Source organism: Pan paniscus, chromosome 6, assembly GCF_029289425.2.
Source record: "Pan paniscus chromosome 6, NHGRI_mPanPan1-v2.0_pri, whole genome shotgun sequence".
Classification (NCBI taxonomy): Eukaryota; Metazoa; Chordata; class Mammalia; order Primates; family Hominidae; genus Pan; species Pan paniscus.
The window spans coordinates 39,786,742-39,802,598 of record NC_073255.2 but is presented as its reverse complement, the minus strand read 5'-3'; the positions used below and the strand labels follow the sequence as shown (position 1 = coordinate 39,802,598).

The 15,857-nt window shown below is 34.4% G+C and overlaps 1 protein-coding gene across 1 annotated transcript in view; it reads left to right on the top strand.

Moving 5' to 3' along the window:
- The window catches only part of DPY19L1 (dpy-19 like C-mannosyltransferase 1), a 108,717-nt gene that overhangs the window by 48,693 nt on the left and 44,167 nt on the right, over positions 1-15,857 (top strand). Inside the window, exon 8 of the mRNA XM_034963929.2 lies at positions 15,341-15,432. Coding sequence (XP_034819820.1) covers positions 15,341-15,432 — 92 coding nt within the window. The remainder of the gene's footprint in view (positions 1-15,340; positions 15,433-15,857) is intronic.

Below are 15,857 nucleotides of genomic sequence, written 5' to 3'. Positions count from 1 at the left end.
GAATTCATATGTGTAAATGCCTAGAGCAGTGTTTGGCACATGGTAGCTGCTATGTAATTGTTAGCTTGTGTTATTACTGTTATTGACTAATTAACTTAGTTTAAATTCTACTATAAATTCAGAATGTCAACGTTTCTAGATTAATCATAGTTGTAAATGAATTTCTAATACATCTGTCTAGATTTCTTTCATGATAAATTTTGTATGAGGGAGAAAAGAATAAAGGTCAGCTTGCTTTGTGTGAAGTGACTTTGTCCTTCCATGCATTTTATACACTCAGTGCCTGCTGTATTTGAATATGCACATGTTTTAACATGTGCTATAACAGTAATCATCTCCAAACATAATGCAGAGTCAATGCTGGACTTCTTTTTATTCAGCGAGTTACTAATGGATACTTAGCTAATATGTTCTTAGTATTTAGAATCACAGAAATGTAAAGCTAGAGTATTTGACAAGTGGTTGCAACATGACATCAGTTAATTGGTATAGTATGTGTTTAAAAAGAAAAAAAAAAAAAAAGATTTGGCTTTTCCTGACTGTGGATCCTGCACATTGTGATAGTGTGGACCATGAAGCACTTTGAGCCACAGATTCTGAGGGAATGACCTAAGAAACAGGGAAATAACCATGTAATAATGGAAGAAAGAAGCATTGTGTGTTAACAATAAGGTGTCAGAGGGAAGAGGTTATTCAAAATTTTGGAACCTAGACCACCAGGAAGACCACTGTTTGTAAAGTGCAAAGGTCTATCGTGCTACCCTCAGTGTATACTATGGTTTTTAATTCTTCGTCTTACGTTTTCTTATAATTTTGATACTCATGTGGCATGAACATCATTCCTTACAAAGTTTTCTTAAATTTTAACAATGGAATTCAGACTATTCAACTGGCTTTTCAGGCTGATGAATTGTCTTTTTGATACTTTTCAGCTACTTGGTGTAGCTGAAAAGCATGCTTAGACATCACTTTTTTAGGAAAAGGTAAACCGAATATCATTAGAATTAGAATTTCAGTTTTACTGAAATAGTCAAGTAGATAATTTTACTTACATGTAAAATTACTTGTGAAAATACAGGTAATGACATTAAAATTGAGAGCATAAACTGCAGTTTTGGGTAAAATATTGGTGAGAACTCAACATATTTTCGTTTTAGGTAATGAGATCTTCAGACCCTATTTTTTTCTGATTTTTAAGTATATACTTTTTCTATGGACAGAAATATTTACTCTGGTAGTACCTATTTATGTATTTAGTGAGCTTTTGTAGAGCATTGCTCACTGGAAATGCCAGTGGGTTACTAACGGGTACCTTACATTCTTAGGAGAGTTACTTTGATCACATGAGTGATTGGTTTATGTTGCAAAGAATAGTTCTCAATTGTTACTTGCATTTAAGTTCTATTTCCATTATATAGTTTGCTGTGCACTACATGTGAAGATAGCATAGGTTTACTTTTTTAAAATTTTCTTTTTCCTCATATGGTTTTATAAGGGAAAATTTTTGCCTGAACAAATTATTTATAAAATGTGTAGCATGAATAGCTTAATAGATTATTAAATAAATTATTTAAAACACATTTAAAACCTTCAAATCCGAAACTTGTGAAATGCAATAAAAGGGTTTATAATAATGATCAGTAATGTTGAGGTTATACATTCTATAATAAAAACTATGCAGATGTTTTCATTGATCAAGCTTCTTTAGTAAATTTCATTCAGTCACAATTGAGAATTTTTGCAAAGATGAAAGCTAGCAATTTTGTTTTGCCTTTAAAATGTTTTCTTTTACAAGATGCACACAACATGTGTTGATGGTGCAGGGTTTTGGCATGCTGATAGAAAAGCACATGAATGTGTATTAAGAAAAACCTGAATACAGTATTTTTCTCCAATTTTTTGATTGTTAGAAATTCTTTTTTTGTGAAATAGGATTGTTTAGCTTTTTCATGATAAGATTAAAAAAATTATTATGAAGCATGATTGGTGCTGTTTTATGTAAAAGATGTTCACATATATAAAGATGTACACATATGAAGAGGAAATTCCTTACTTTGTGTTTTTTAAAAATAAATACATTTTAAAAAAGTAATTCAAAGTAAATGAAAGGATTGCCCCCGAAAGTACTTCAAAGTAAATTAACGGATTGCCTCCAAAAGTAATTTAAAGTGAATGAAAGGATTGCCTTGAGGTTCATATCTAATTAAACCATTTTTATGACCTACAACATATTTCTGACCCATATTTCTTAAATATTTTTCCACTGAACTGAGACTAAACTATAAACATACATGTTCCTAATTATTGAAATAGTTATGCCATTTATATAAGATTTGGAAAAGAATTCTTAGAGCACTTTGAAAACAATCTCATTAATTCTTATTCTTATATGGTAGGTATGTAGTGAACATCCCAATATCATAAAAATGGAAGCACTTAAACATTAAGTGATTGGCTCAAGGTTACCCAGCAGGGAGATGATTTTATTTATTTGTATTTTTAAAAAATTATTTGTTTTAACTTACAAATAATAATTGTAGATATTAGTGGGGTACAATGTGATGTTTTGATTTATGTATACATTGTAGAAAGAGTCAATCAAGCAAGTTAACATATCTATTCCCTCACCAACTTAGCATTTTTTGTGGTGAGAATGCTAAAAATCTCTTAGCAATTTCGAAATATGCAATACATTAACTGTAGTCACCAAGTGGAACAATAGATCATTAAAACTTATTCCTCCTGCCCAACTGAAACTTTATATCTGTGGATCAACATCTGCACATTACCCATCTCTCCCCTGAGCCTCTGGTAACTACCTTTCTGTTCTCTGTTTCTGTGAGATTGACTCTTAGATTCCACATATAATTGAGATCATACAGTATTTGCCTTCCTGTGCTTGGTTTATTTCACTTAGCATAGTATCTCTGTCAGTTCCATTCATAGTGTCTCAAATGACATAATTTCCTTCTTTTTTTAAGGCTGTGTCATATTCCGTTGTGTATGTATAGCAAATTTTCCTTATTAATCTCTTTATGGACACTTAGGGTTGCTTCCGTATCTTGGCTATTGTGAATAATGCTGAAATGAACATGGGAGTGCAGATACCTCTGATGTACTGATTTCAGTTCCTTTGTATATATACTCTGAAGTGGGATTGCTATTCTATTTTTAGTGTTTTTGAGGAAACTTACATAGTTTTCTAAAATGACTGTATAAATTTACATTCCTACCAACAGTGTGCAAGAGTTCCCTCTTCTCCACATCCTCTCCAACACTTATCATTTGTCTTTTTTGAAAATAGCCTTTCTAACAGGTGTAGATTTCTCACTGTGGTTTTAATTTGAATTTCCCCTATGGTTTGAGAAGCTGAGCATTTTTTTTTTCATATATCTGTTGGCCATTTGTATCTTTCCTTTTGAGAAGTGACTTCAGATTCTTTGCCCATTTTAAAAATTGAGTTGTTTTGTTGCTGTTGAGTTATTTGAGTACCTTATATATTTTGAATATTGGCCCCTTATCAGAGGTGTGGTTTGCAGATATTTTCTCCCAATCCTCGGGTTGACTGTACACTCTGTTAATTATTTCCTTTGTTGTGCAGAAGCATTTTAGTTTGACGCTATCCTATTTGGCTATTTTTGCTTTCCTTGTCTGTGCTTTTGCAGTCTTATCCAAGAAATCATTGCCCAGATCAATATTGTGGATCTTTTTGCAGAGAGAGGATTACAAGTTTCCTGATTCCCCATTAATCTCTCCAAATACGAAATTCTTAGGGGAGTAGCATTTCAAAGAAGACATCACTATAATTTATCTTTTACAAATGAAAGGTGCAGAGACCTTTTCTTGCCAATTTGTGGACCTCTTACTTCGTTTTTCTTTCATTCTTTCTTCCCTTCTTTCCAGTGTTGGTAAGGTTTTGGTAAGGTTGGTAAGAAAGAAAGTCCCTTCTTTCCAGGTACTTTTTGATGCTTGAGATGTGCAAGTAAAACAAAGACTCCTATCCTTGTGAACAATCATGTGAATGAAGTGGGATAATCTTCTACCTTAAAGCAGGAGAATATTGGGCAGTAGCAAGGAGGAGCAGAAAGTGATAGCGGATAAGGTCAGACAGTTAATAATTGGAGGTAGGAGTGGGAGCAGATTTCTGTAGGTCATTATAGGGTCTATTTGGAGTGGATGGAATGCCACTAGAGGATAATGACTAGTAGAGTGACATGATTTAAATTATGTTTTACATGAATTTGGAAAACAGTGTAAGTACAAGATGTATAATTTTATGAAGGCTATTCACTGGTGTGTCTATGGATTTGTGAACTTATTAAACCTACAGTAACTTCAAAAGTTCAATAAAAACAGAGCGTGTTAATCTTAGCAGCATATCTGCTGATGTAAATTTGAAAAGCAGTCTACAATAGAAAAGTAGCCTACAACATCTGTTATGACCTTGCCCAGCTGGATTTCTGATTTTGTCTCACGTCACTCTTCAGGCTATTTTTGATTGCTTTGCTTCAGCCCTATTGGCCCTTCTTTCTTCTGTTTCCAGAAAGGACTATTCCTTTTCCTTCCTCAGGGCCTTTGCACATGCTCTTTCCTATGCTTTGTATATGCCTCTGCGCCCCTCATCTTGATGTGTGCCTAATTAACTCCTAGTCATCCTTCACAGCTGGGCATTTCAGTTTGCATCTCAATGGTGTTCTTAATTTCTTCCTGCAGATCTGGATTTCCATCTGACATAATTTCTCTTTAGTTTTAAGAATTTTATTTAGCATTGTGATAAAGATCTGCCAATAAGTCCCTTAGTTTTTGTCTGTCTAAAAATGTTATCTTGCCTTCATTTTTTGAAGTATATGTTTGCTTAATAAGAATTATAGGTTGATAGCTTTCCCTTTCAGCACTTTAAAGATGCTATTCCATTATCTTCTGGCTTCCACCGGTTTATAAGAAGTCAGCTATAATTCTTATTATTGTTCCTCTGAATGTAATGTGTCTTTTCTCTGTTGTTCAGAGATTTTCATTATATATTTGGTTTTTATTGGTTTGATGGTGGTAAACCTAGACGTGCTTTGTTCATTGAACACTTTTGTTTTCTGGGTTGGTTTTTATTTTTAATCAGTTTTGGAAAATTTCTAGCCAAGATCTTCTTTTTAAATACTTTATTTTCCCCATTCTTCCTCTCTTCTTCTTTGGGGATTCTAATTACATGTATGTTCAACTTTTAAAAAATACTATCTCACAGATTTTTGACACTGTTCCTTTTTTTCCCATTTTTTTTTTCTCTCTATTCCTCCCTTTGGGTATTTTCTCTTGCCATGTATAGGAGTTGGCGGTGCTTTGTTCTGATGCATGCAGTCTGCTATTATCACTATCTGGTAAATTTCCATCCCTCCCTCCCTCCCTCTCTTCTTCCCTTCTTGCCTTCCTTTCTTCCCTCCTTCCCTCCCTTCCTCTCTTTCCCTTTCTTCCTTCGTTCCTTCTTAGAATTTCCATTTATTCCATAGAGCCTCCATTTTTCTGTTGAAATTTCCTGCCTCTTCATCTCACTAATATTTTTCTATACATTTTAAAATCTAATTATTGTAGTTATTTTAAAGTCTGTTTTCTAATGCCAACACCTACATTATCTTGGAATTTAACTCCATTGACTTTTTTCTCTTGATAATGGGTCATATTTTCCTGCTACTTTGCATGTCTCGTAGCTTTTTATTTTATGAAGACAATTTCTGTAAAAGAATGATGAAGGTTGAACTAGATAATCATTTTTGCTTCAATTTCCCTAAAAAGGGAACATGTTTTATGTCAAGCACCTAGGAAGAGAGACTGAGAATTTGGATCCCACATGAAGCCCTGCCAAGCAGGGCAGTAGTATAGTTTTAATTTGTTTTAGTTTACTTCCAGTTTCAAATGAATTACAGTGATCTCTTTTTTCTTTGTCTCAGTCTCCAACTTTCCAGGTGCTTAACTCAGGGGATGATTCCTTTGATCTTACCATTCTTTAAACTGGGAAGGGGTTAGTTTTCAGCTTTTTAGTTAATTTTAATCCATCTCCAGATTCAGCTGTGCCAAGGCCCCAAAACCAAATGCTGTGTGAGATTGTGATCTCACAGAGTTCTGACTCTCCCCCACTCCTCTTTATCTGCCAGATTCATGTGTGTGTATGTCTGTGTGTGTCCCAGGTTGGGGGAGGGGTGGCTGTCACAACAAATACTCATTTTTGTGTTTGTACCTTTTTCAGATTCTTATTTATATGGTTAGAAGTTGTTTGGTTCCAGCAAAGACTCTCTGCCTATGGCAGATCCTTACCTAAATTATGCAGTTGTTCCCAGGTGTGATGGTAGAGCCAACAGCTGTTCTGTATCTTCACTTGGGCTATATCTAGTTTCACTGTAAATCTTGTACTAAAAAGGCAGTACAACAAAAGTGCATTTTTCTTTACTGTTTTTTCTCCGGCTTTTTATTTTGAACAAATTGAAACTTACAGAAATGCTCTAGATTCAGTTTCATTTACCAGTTTTAATATTTTGACACATTTGCTGTCTCTCTTATACAAACACCGACACAGACATTTTTCTAATCCGTTTGAAAATGAGCTGCAGATATGATGCTGTCTCACCCCTAAATACTTCAGTATATATTGCCTAAAAGCAAGACATTCTACATAATCACAATACTGTTATCATACTTGAGAAATTTAACACTAATAATTACACAGTAATACCTTAATACAGCCCATATTCTCATTTTCATAGTTTATTCCCATAAATTCTTTGATGCTTTTATTTTGGATCCAGAATCTGATTAAGGATCGTACATTGCATTTAGTTGTCATTTTATTTGGAAAAGTTTATCTCAAACAGTTTCTCTTTGTTTTTTCATGGCATTAACATTTTTGAGGAGTCTAATTATTTTGTAGACGTCTCACAATTTGGATTTGTCTGATTGTTTCCTCGTTAATAGATTCAGATTATAAGACTATTTTATTTTATTTTATTTTATTTTGAGACAGGGTCTCACTCTGTTGCCCAGGCTGGAGTGCAGTGGCACAATTTTGGCTCACTGTAGCCTCTGCCTCCCGGGTTCAAGGATTCTCATGCCTCAGCCTCCCAAGTAGCTGGGATTACAGGTGTGTGCCACCACGCCTGGCTAATTTTTATACTTTTATTAGAGACAGGGTTTCGCCATGTTGGCCAGGCTGGTCTTGAACTCCTGGCCTCACGTGATCTGCCTGCCTCAGCCTCCCAAAGTGTTGGGATTACAGGCATGAGCCACCACGCCCAGCCAGATTAGACATTTTAATGAAGAATATGGCACATATGATGTTGTGTCCTTTGCTTTGCATTACCTCTGGAGGCATGCAAAACCAATTTGTCCTGTTATTCAATTTACAAAGTTAAATCACATGGTTAAGGTGGTGTCTGTCATGTCTCTATTATAAAAATGCCCTTTTTTCTTTTAATTAATAGGTGAAATGAGGGATGATACTTTGAGACACTTGAATATCCTCTTCCCCCATAACATTTACCAACTGATTATGCATCCACTGATGATTCTTGCCTGAATTAGTTATTACATTAGCCATTGCAAATGATAATTTTCTAATTCTGCCATTTCATCTACATTTAGTGGTGTTCTATAAAGATAAATCCCTTCTCCTGCCATTTTATTTTATTATATTTGCATAGGGTTTTTTTAATTCAATGTTTTATAATCCATTGCAATTCTTTTTGATGCTCCCATTGTCACAGATTTGGCTGGTAGTAGTCTCCCCACATTTTAATGATATATACTTTTCACACATTAAGATTTGTATATTTTAACTGTTCAGTGGATCTTTACATATGTATACAATCTTGTATCCAGGAACTAGATCAATGCATAGACTATTTCCAACCCCCAAGCAGGCTCACCTCTGTTCCTGTCCAATCTGTATCCCTCCCCATCCTTCAAAACTCTTCTATCTCTATCACTATTGATTAGTTTTGCCTATTTGGGGGCTTCATGTGAGTGGAATCATACTTTCTTATGCCTGACGTCTTTCTCTCAACATATGTCTGTGATATGTATCCACATTGTTTTCCAAAGTGCTTGTACCAGTTTTCACTCCCATTGGCAATGTACGGTAATTCCAGTTTCTTCTATCAATACATCCTTGTTAGTGCTTGGCTTTGGCAGTCCTCTTAATTATAGTCATTCTGATGAGTGAAATGGTACCTTATTATGGGTTTAGTTTGCATTTTCCTGATGAGTAATGATATTGAGCACCTTTTAATATGGCTTATCAGATTTAGATACTCTCTTTTGTTTAATACCTAAGTCTTTACCCATTAAAAAATATTTGGGTTATTTTACTCATATATGGGAACTCTTTGTCAATTCTGTGGAGTTCTTTATAAAATATATGTTCTACAAGTACCTTCTCACCACTTAACGACCTGTCTTTTCCTCTTTTTTGGTTTTTTGATTTTTATCTTTGTGTACACAGATCTTTTTGAGGTTTTTTGATGAAGTTCTTAATTTTCATGAAGTTCCATTTATCAGTCTCTTATGTTGAGTCCTTTTTGTGTCTGATTAAAAAAATCTTTGCCTACTGTAGGTCATGAAGGTTTTCTCATATTTTCTTTTAGAAGCTTGAAGAAAATATAAGGGAAAACCTTGGTGTAGCTTTCACATTTTGGTTTGTGATCTGTCTAGAATCTTGTATACAGTATGAAATAGGTTCCAGATTCCTTCCTCCCCTACCCCACCCCAAATAGGATGTCCAGTTAACCTAGTACCACTTGTTAAAAAGAAGATTTTTCCCCGCTGAATTGTAGTGGGCCTTGTATCATAAATAAAGTGACTATATAGTTTTGGATTTATTTTTACATTCTCAATTATGTTCTATTAGTCTGTTTATCTTCAAGCCAGTATCACACTGCCTTAAATATTGTAGCTTTATAAGTTCAATATCTCATAGTGAAGATCTCCAACCTTGTTCTTCGTCAGTATTGCCATAGCTATTCCAGGTCCTTTGTGTTTCCATATTAATTTTAAAATCAGTTTGTCACTACTTCCCTCTCTTTCAACACATACACAACTTGCTGGTTGTGTTTTGGATCTCTAGATTAATTTAGAATGGACATTCCTGAATATACTAAATCTTCCAATCCATAAACAGATTTATATTCATCTCCTTTAATTTCTCTCAGGAATGTTTAATGTTTTCACGTATTTTATTAATCTCTAGATATTTTATGATTTTGGCACTATTTTCTGCCCTTTTGATATATCTCACTGGTGTCTGAACACTTCCTTTCAAACACAAAAAGGTTCCAGAAACAAATTATTCTGTAATACACACAAAATAGTTTCAAAGTTACTACACTAATGTGATTACCAATAACAATCCTACCAAGTATGGTTCAGTATTTCTCCAGTTATTTTTCTCCTAAGAGTATATTCTACTAAGGAGGTATAGTCAGAATATAAAGGTTAAATAATTTAGAAGCAACCTGAATTGTTTTTATTTCTCCATGTTGTATTATCATTTTGACAGTGCAATTTGAATCATTTGTTTCTGTTTCTATTTATATTGCCTATATATCTTGGTTAATGCTTTCATTTTGTAGTCAGAATTTTGGTTATGTTGATAACCTTGAGCAGTGTAGTTTATAACCACATGATAAAGGTGGTAGAGTTGATACTGATAACATCTTGCCAGGTATATTTTCTATTTTAGATGAATAAGCAATGGTCAAGTTCGAGTCATTGCAACAATGGATGGAAACATGGAGGTGTACTCACCGCTTTTTCAACAAAGTTTCACAAAGGTTTTTTGTAAATTTGGATAGGATATACTGATATCTTAGATTTTCAGAGACAAAAAGATCAATGTTTTCTGTCATACAACCAGCTGAAATTCTTTATAAAGATAGTACAGTTTAAAATAGCATTTACATATCACTGACACATTAAATCCTGTGTGAGCTAAAATTGTATTATAAGTTCAGATTGAAATATGTAACTGGTTAATTGAGCAGCTTATCAGTACAGGCTGTGCATAATCTGAAAATCTGCAGTCTGAAATACTCAAAAAGTCCAAAACTTTTTGAGTGCCAACATGACTCTCAAAGGAAATTCTCATTGGAGCATTTCAGATTTTGGTTTTTTGGATTAGCGATGCTCAATCAGTAATTAAAATGCAAATATTCCAAAATTTGAAAAAATCTGAAATCCAAAACACTTCTGGTCCCAGGATTTTGGATAAGAAATACTCAACCTGTGTATGGTACAAAAATAGACCAAAACTCCAAGAAAGCAACCAGGCTTACTTATTATCAAGATACAGTGCCCTGAGATGCACAAAGCTTACTCCAAACTAAGGGTCTTCCTAAATAATGGGACTGCCCTAAGTAGCATCAAACAAGAGATATTCAAGCCATGTCTCTTAAACCTAGCATGTTTATGGTTACTATGTGGACAGCAGGATTCTTAACACCTATAACATTCTCTGAAGAGAGGTAGCATAACCTTCATGGTGCCAGCAGTCTTTTAAGGAAGCACTCATAAATATAGTGTTTAAAGCATTATTATAGTTAATATTAAGCAATATAAAGCAATAGTATAATCAGTATAGAAAAGCAGCAGGCAGAGGTGGGTAATTTGTTTTAAACCTAAACATTATAGTAACAAGTTAGGATTGATCCAGCAAATGGCAACTCTAGTAAAAACTCTTGGAATAAATCTTAAACATGATCTGTTTGATACTAATACTAACCACAATTTATAACTCACTAGTCAATTGTTCTTCTATTTATTTTGAAGTTATGAAGATAAATCAATTAGATCATACTGTATTCCCAATATTATAAGTTAATAGTTTGAAAATAGAGATTGGAAAATTAAGCTATTTTTGAGATTCCTTAGTTATTGATTCCTCAGTGAATGATTAAAAATTATTAAGCAGAAAATAAAAGCCTATTAATATCTACACAGTATTATGTTGCAGTATAATCAGTGTTATGAAATGTGTGCTAAAAATTATATACTAGATAGAAGTTTGTGCAACATAAGATTTTTATTGAATTTATTTTCACAATAAATGTATTTCTTGTACTTAGAAACAACATACATTTGTATAACCCTTTTTTGAAGCAGTTCACATGTATATTTCCTTTAATTCTCAAATTTCAAAATAATGCCTTTAAAAAGCATTGGCATTTTAAACTGTCACACTTTTTATTTTACATTTAAAATTAGAGATAAAGAAAAAATATTTATTTGTTGAAATGTAAGGCATGACTAAACCAAATCTCTTCACTATTTTCAAATTATATGGCATCATCTGGAATGGCAATTATGTTTGTACCAGACCTAGTAAAACACGTTGTGTTATTGGAGAAACAATAGAAAGCACTTTCATTGACATTTGAATTCATGTACTCAGAATTTTGGAGGGAGAAGACCTTGCCCTTCATTACAGTCCTGTAATTGGGTTTTCTTGTCCCTGCTTTCAGAGGATATAATTCAGTTTTGGTGAACTGAGTGACTATAGCTATTAAAAGCAACGAATTTTGGAGAAATGATAATGTCATTGAATGTGGGTAACAAATGTGGGGGAACTGTCTGCATGAAGAAAATTCTCAAATTGTACATTGCATGGTTGGAATACTTGCTTGTTTGAATACTTGTTTTTGTACAGAGACTGATGACTTTACAAATTTTGATCATACAGGCATACTTCAGAGATACCGTAAAATGAATATCGTAATAAATCAAGTCATACAAATTTCTTGGTTTTCCAGTGCATATAAAAGTTATGTTTACACTGTACTATAGTCTATTAAGTGTGAAATAGCATTATGTCTAAAAAACAATGTACATACCTTAATTTAAAAATAAGTGGCTAATCCCAGCACTTTGGGAGGCTGAGGCAGGCGGATCACCTGAGGTCAGGAGTTCAAGACCAGCCTGGTCAACATGGTGAAACCCTTTCTCTATTAAAAATACAAAAAAAAAATTAGCTGGGTGTGGTAGTGGGTGCCTGTAGTCCCAGCTACTCGGGAGGCTGAGGCAGGAGAATCGCTTGAACCCAGGAGGTGGATGCTGCAGTGAGCCGAAATTGCACAGCTGTACTCCAGCCTGGGCGGCAGAATGAACTCCATCTCAAAATGCACAAACAAACTGCCAGTGATCACCTGAACCTTCAGCAAGTTGTTCAGATGGAGGGTCTTACTTTGATGTTGATAACTTCTGACAGAGGGGTTGCTGAAGATTGGGATAGCTGTGGCAATTTCTTAAAATAAGATAACAATGAAATTTGCTGTATTGATTGATTCTTTCTTTCACAGAAGTTTCCTCTGTAGCAAGTGATGCTGTTTGATAGCATTTTACCCACACTAGAACTTTCAAAATAGGAGTCAGTCCTCCCAAACCCTGCCACTGCTTTAGCAACTAAGTTTATGTCATGTTCTAAATCCTTTGTTGTCATTTCAACAATGTTTACAGTATCTTCACCAGTAGTAGATCCCATTTCAAGAAACCACTCCCTTTGCTCATTTAAGAAGCAACTCCTTATCCTTTAAGTTTTATCATGAGATTACAGCAGTTCAGTCACATCTTCAGGCTCCATTTCTAGTTATCTTGCCATTTCCATCACATCTGCAGTTACTTCCTCCACTGAAGTCTTGAGCCCATCTAAGTCTCCCATGAGGGTTGAAATAAACTTCCAAAGTCCTATTAATGATGATATTTTGGCCTCCTTCCATGAATCAGAATGATTTTAATGGTATCTGAAATAGTTAATCCACTCCAGAAGATTTAAATTTCATTTGCCCAGACTCATCAGAGGAATCACTATGGCAGCTAGAGCCTTATGAAACATGTCTCTTAAATAATAAGACCTGAAAGTTGAAATGACTCCTTGCTTCATGGGCTGCAGAATAGATGCTCTGTTAGCAGGCATGAAGGCAACATTAATCACCTCATCCGTCTCCACCCGAGCACTTGTGTAACCAAGTGCACTGTCAATGAGCAATAATATTTTGAAATGAATCTTTTTTTCTGAGCAGTAGGTCTCAAGAATGGGCTTAAAATATCCAGTCAATCATGCTAAAACAGATGTGCTGTCATCTAGGCTTGTTGCTCCATTTGTAGATCACTTGCAGAGTATATTTAGTGTAATTCTTAAGGGTCCTAGGATTTTTAGAATGGTCAATGAATATTGGCTTCAAGATAGTCACTGGTTGCATTAGGTCTAACAAGAGAGTCAGCCTGTCCTTTGATGTTTTGAAGCCAGCCACTGACTTCTCTCTGACTAGGAAAGTCCTAGATGGCATCTTTTTCCGGTAGAAGGTTTTTTCATCTGCACTGTTGTTTAGTGCAGCAACCTACCTCAGTTATGTTAGCTAGATCTTCTGGATAACTTGCAGCTTTTACATCAGCATTGCTGTTTTACCTTGTACTTTTATCTTACGGAGATGGCTTCTTTCCTTAAACCTCATGAACCAACCTTTGCTAGTTCAAACTTTTCTTCTGCAGCTTCCTCACCTCTCTCAGCCTTCATAGAATTGAAGAGAGTTAGGATCTTGTTCTGGATTAGGCTTTGACTTAAGGAAATGTGGCTGGTTTGATCTTCCATCCAGAACATTAAAACTGTCTGCATATCAGCAATAAGGTTGTTTCACTTTTAATTTCCTTCAATAATTTTTCTTTTGCATTTCTGACTGTTAGGCATAAGAGGCCTAGCTTTTGGCCTCTCTCGGCTTTTGACATGCCTTCTTCTCTAAGTTTAATCATTTCTAGCCTTTGACTTAAAGTGAGAGATGAACAACTCTTTGTATTAATTGAACACTTAGAGGCCCTTTTAGGCTTATTAATTTTTCTAATTTTAATATTGTGTCTCAGGGAATTTGGAGGCCCGATGGGAGGGAGACAGATGGGAGAGTGGCTGATTGGTGGAGCAGTTAGAACACACACATTTATCCATTAAGTTTGCCATCTTATTGGGCATGGTTCAAGGCACCTAAGGCAATTAGAATAGTAATATCAGAGATTACTGATCACAGATCACCGTAGCAGATATAGTAATAATGAAAAAGGTTGAAATATTATGAAAATTACCAAAATATGACACAGAGACATGAAGTGACCACATGCTATTGGAAAAATGGCACTGATAGACTTGCTTGATGCGGGGTTGCCACAAACCTTCAATTTGTGACAGACGTTATCTGTGAAGCATGGTAAAGGGCAATGAAATGTAGTTTGCCCATGTATCTTACTGTCAATCATACTGAACTCTCCAGTTAATCTAATAAACTAACAGCTTTTAAAAATTGCATTCTAGTAACAACAGTATACATTATCAGGGGACCTTTTCAATCTTTTCAGCATTCTCTTGTGTGAGTAGTTCATTCATAAATAGATATGTATGTCAGTTTCATAAAGGATGGTGAGCTTGTTAGAAAAGAGCAGTAAATTGGCTCAGTCTTTCTGTAGCAGCACTAGAAATATTCAATAGTCTGAGGTACAGTGAAAATATAGGAAACACTTATTTCTGACATGGTCTTTGTCATTCTGTGGAATCTTTTTAGGTACCCGTGCTTGCATTGAAAGACATCATTATTTTAGTGTGACTTAATAATATCAGATTGCTTGCATTTAATTGTATGCGGTTTTCTGTCGATGGAAGGATGAACTTACTAATGTATTTAGTATATATACAGTAAAATGACATTATTACAACTGTGATAGTACATTGCTTAATTATGTCCAAAGTGAGCTTTTCAGAAAGGTTTATACTTAACAATTTCAGGACTTTTGTTACTTAATTTGATTACACTGCCTACTTTTAAATATTTTGCAACCCAGGGCAGCTTAGGCAAAGAAGTAAAACCAAAAATGGAATATTCCTTTGTAGCAGCACAGTGAATGAAAATACTAAAATTGATGACTAGAAAGAGTTCTCAAGTACTGGTTATGGATAGTTTTGCTGAAATTCATGGGAAAGAAGACAAACAATAGATAAATAATCAACTCAAAATATTCTAAAATTTGGCAGAACATTTTCTTGCTGGTACTTTCCTCCCTTTCCTTTTAAGATGTAGTTGCATCTTTTTTGGTATTTTCTTCTTGACAATTCATGATATTAATGCTTTACATGATCTTAAGCCACATGTGTCTCTGTCAGTAATATTTGTCACATGCTAGTTTTGCTGTTTATGGAATAAAGTCCAGTAGTTTGTTTTACAACACACCGTTTAAATTATTTGTTAAAAATAATTTTATTTATAAATAGTAATTTTTACTTGGAATGTCTTAGTAAATTTAGCAAGTATACTATACTACAAATTTTTTTTTTCAGTGTACCCGTGTAATGTGGACACCACCTCTCCGTGAAAGCTTCTCATATCCATTTCTTGTTCTTCAGATGTTGCTAGTGACTCATATTCTCAGGTAACTTTGACTTAACCTTATTTCTTTTTGCATTAAATAATTTTAACTAAAATTTCTTAAGCTTCCATAATAAAGTGAACATAATAAAATAATTAACCAATATGGTGCTGTTATTAGTAAAAATATTGTAAGAGTGTAACTTAAAAATAGTATCAAAAACATTTCTTCTATCAGCCTTCTGTTCCTCCTCCTTTTTCTTGGTAGTCTACAGTGATTGCTTGAGAAGGAACAAATTGCTTTCACTTCTCCTGTCATTTCCACTTTCTCAAGTCTTCTTCTGTTACCACTGTAACCTCTTGAAAATGAGCAGAAAGAAGGTAAAGGCTGGTCATGCTATAGTGTATCCTGTAAGATACAATCCTTTGGGGCAAAGGATAATTCACAGAATTCACACTTCTCTCCCTTTCTGCTGACAAATATTGAAT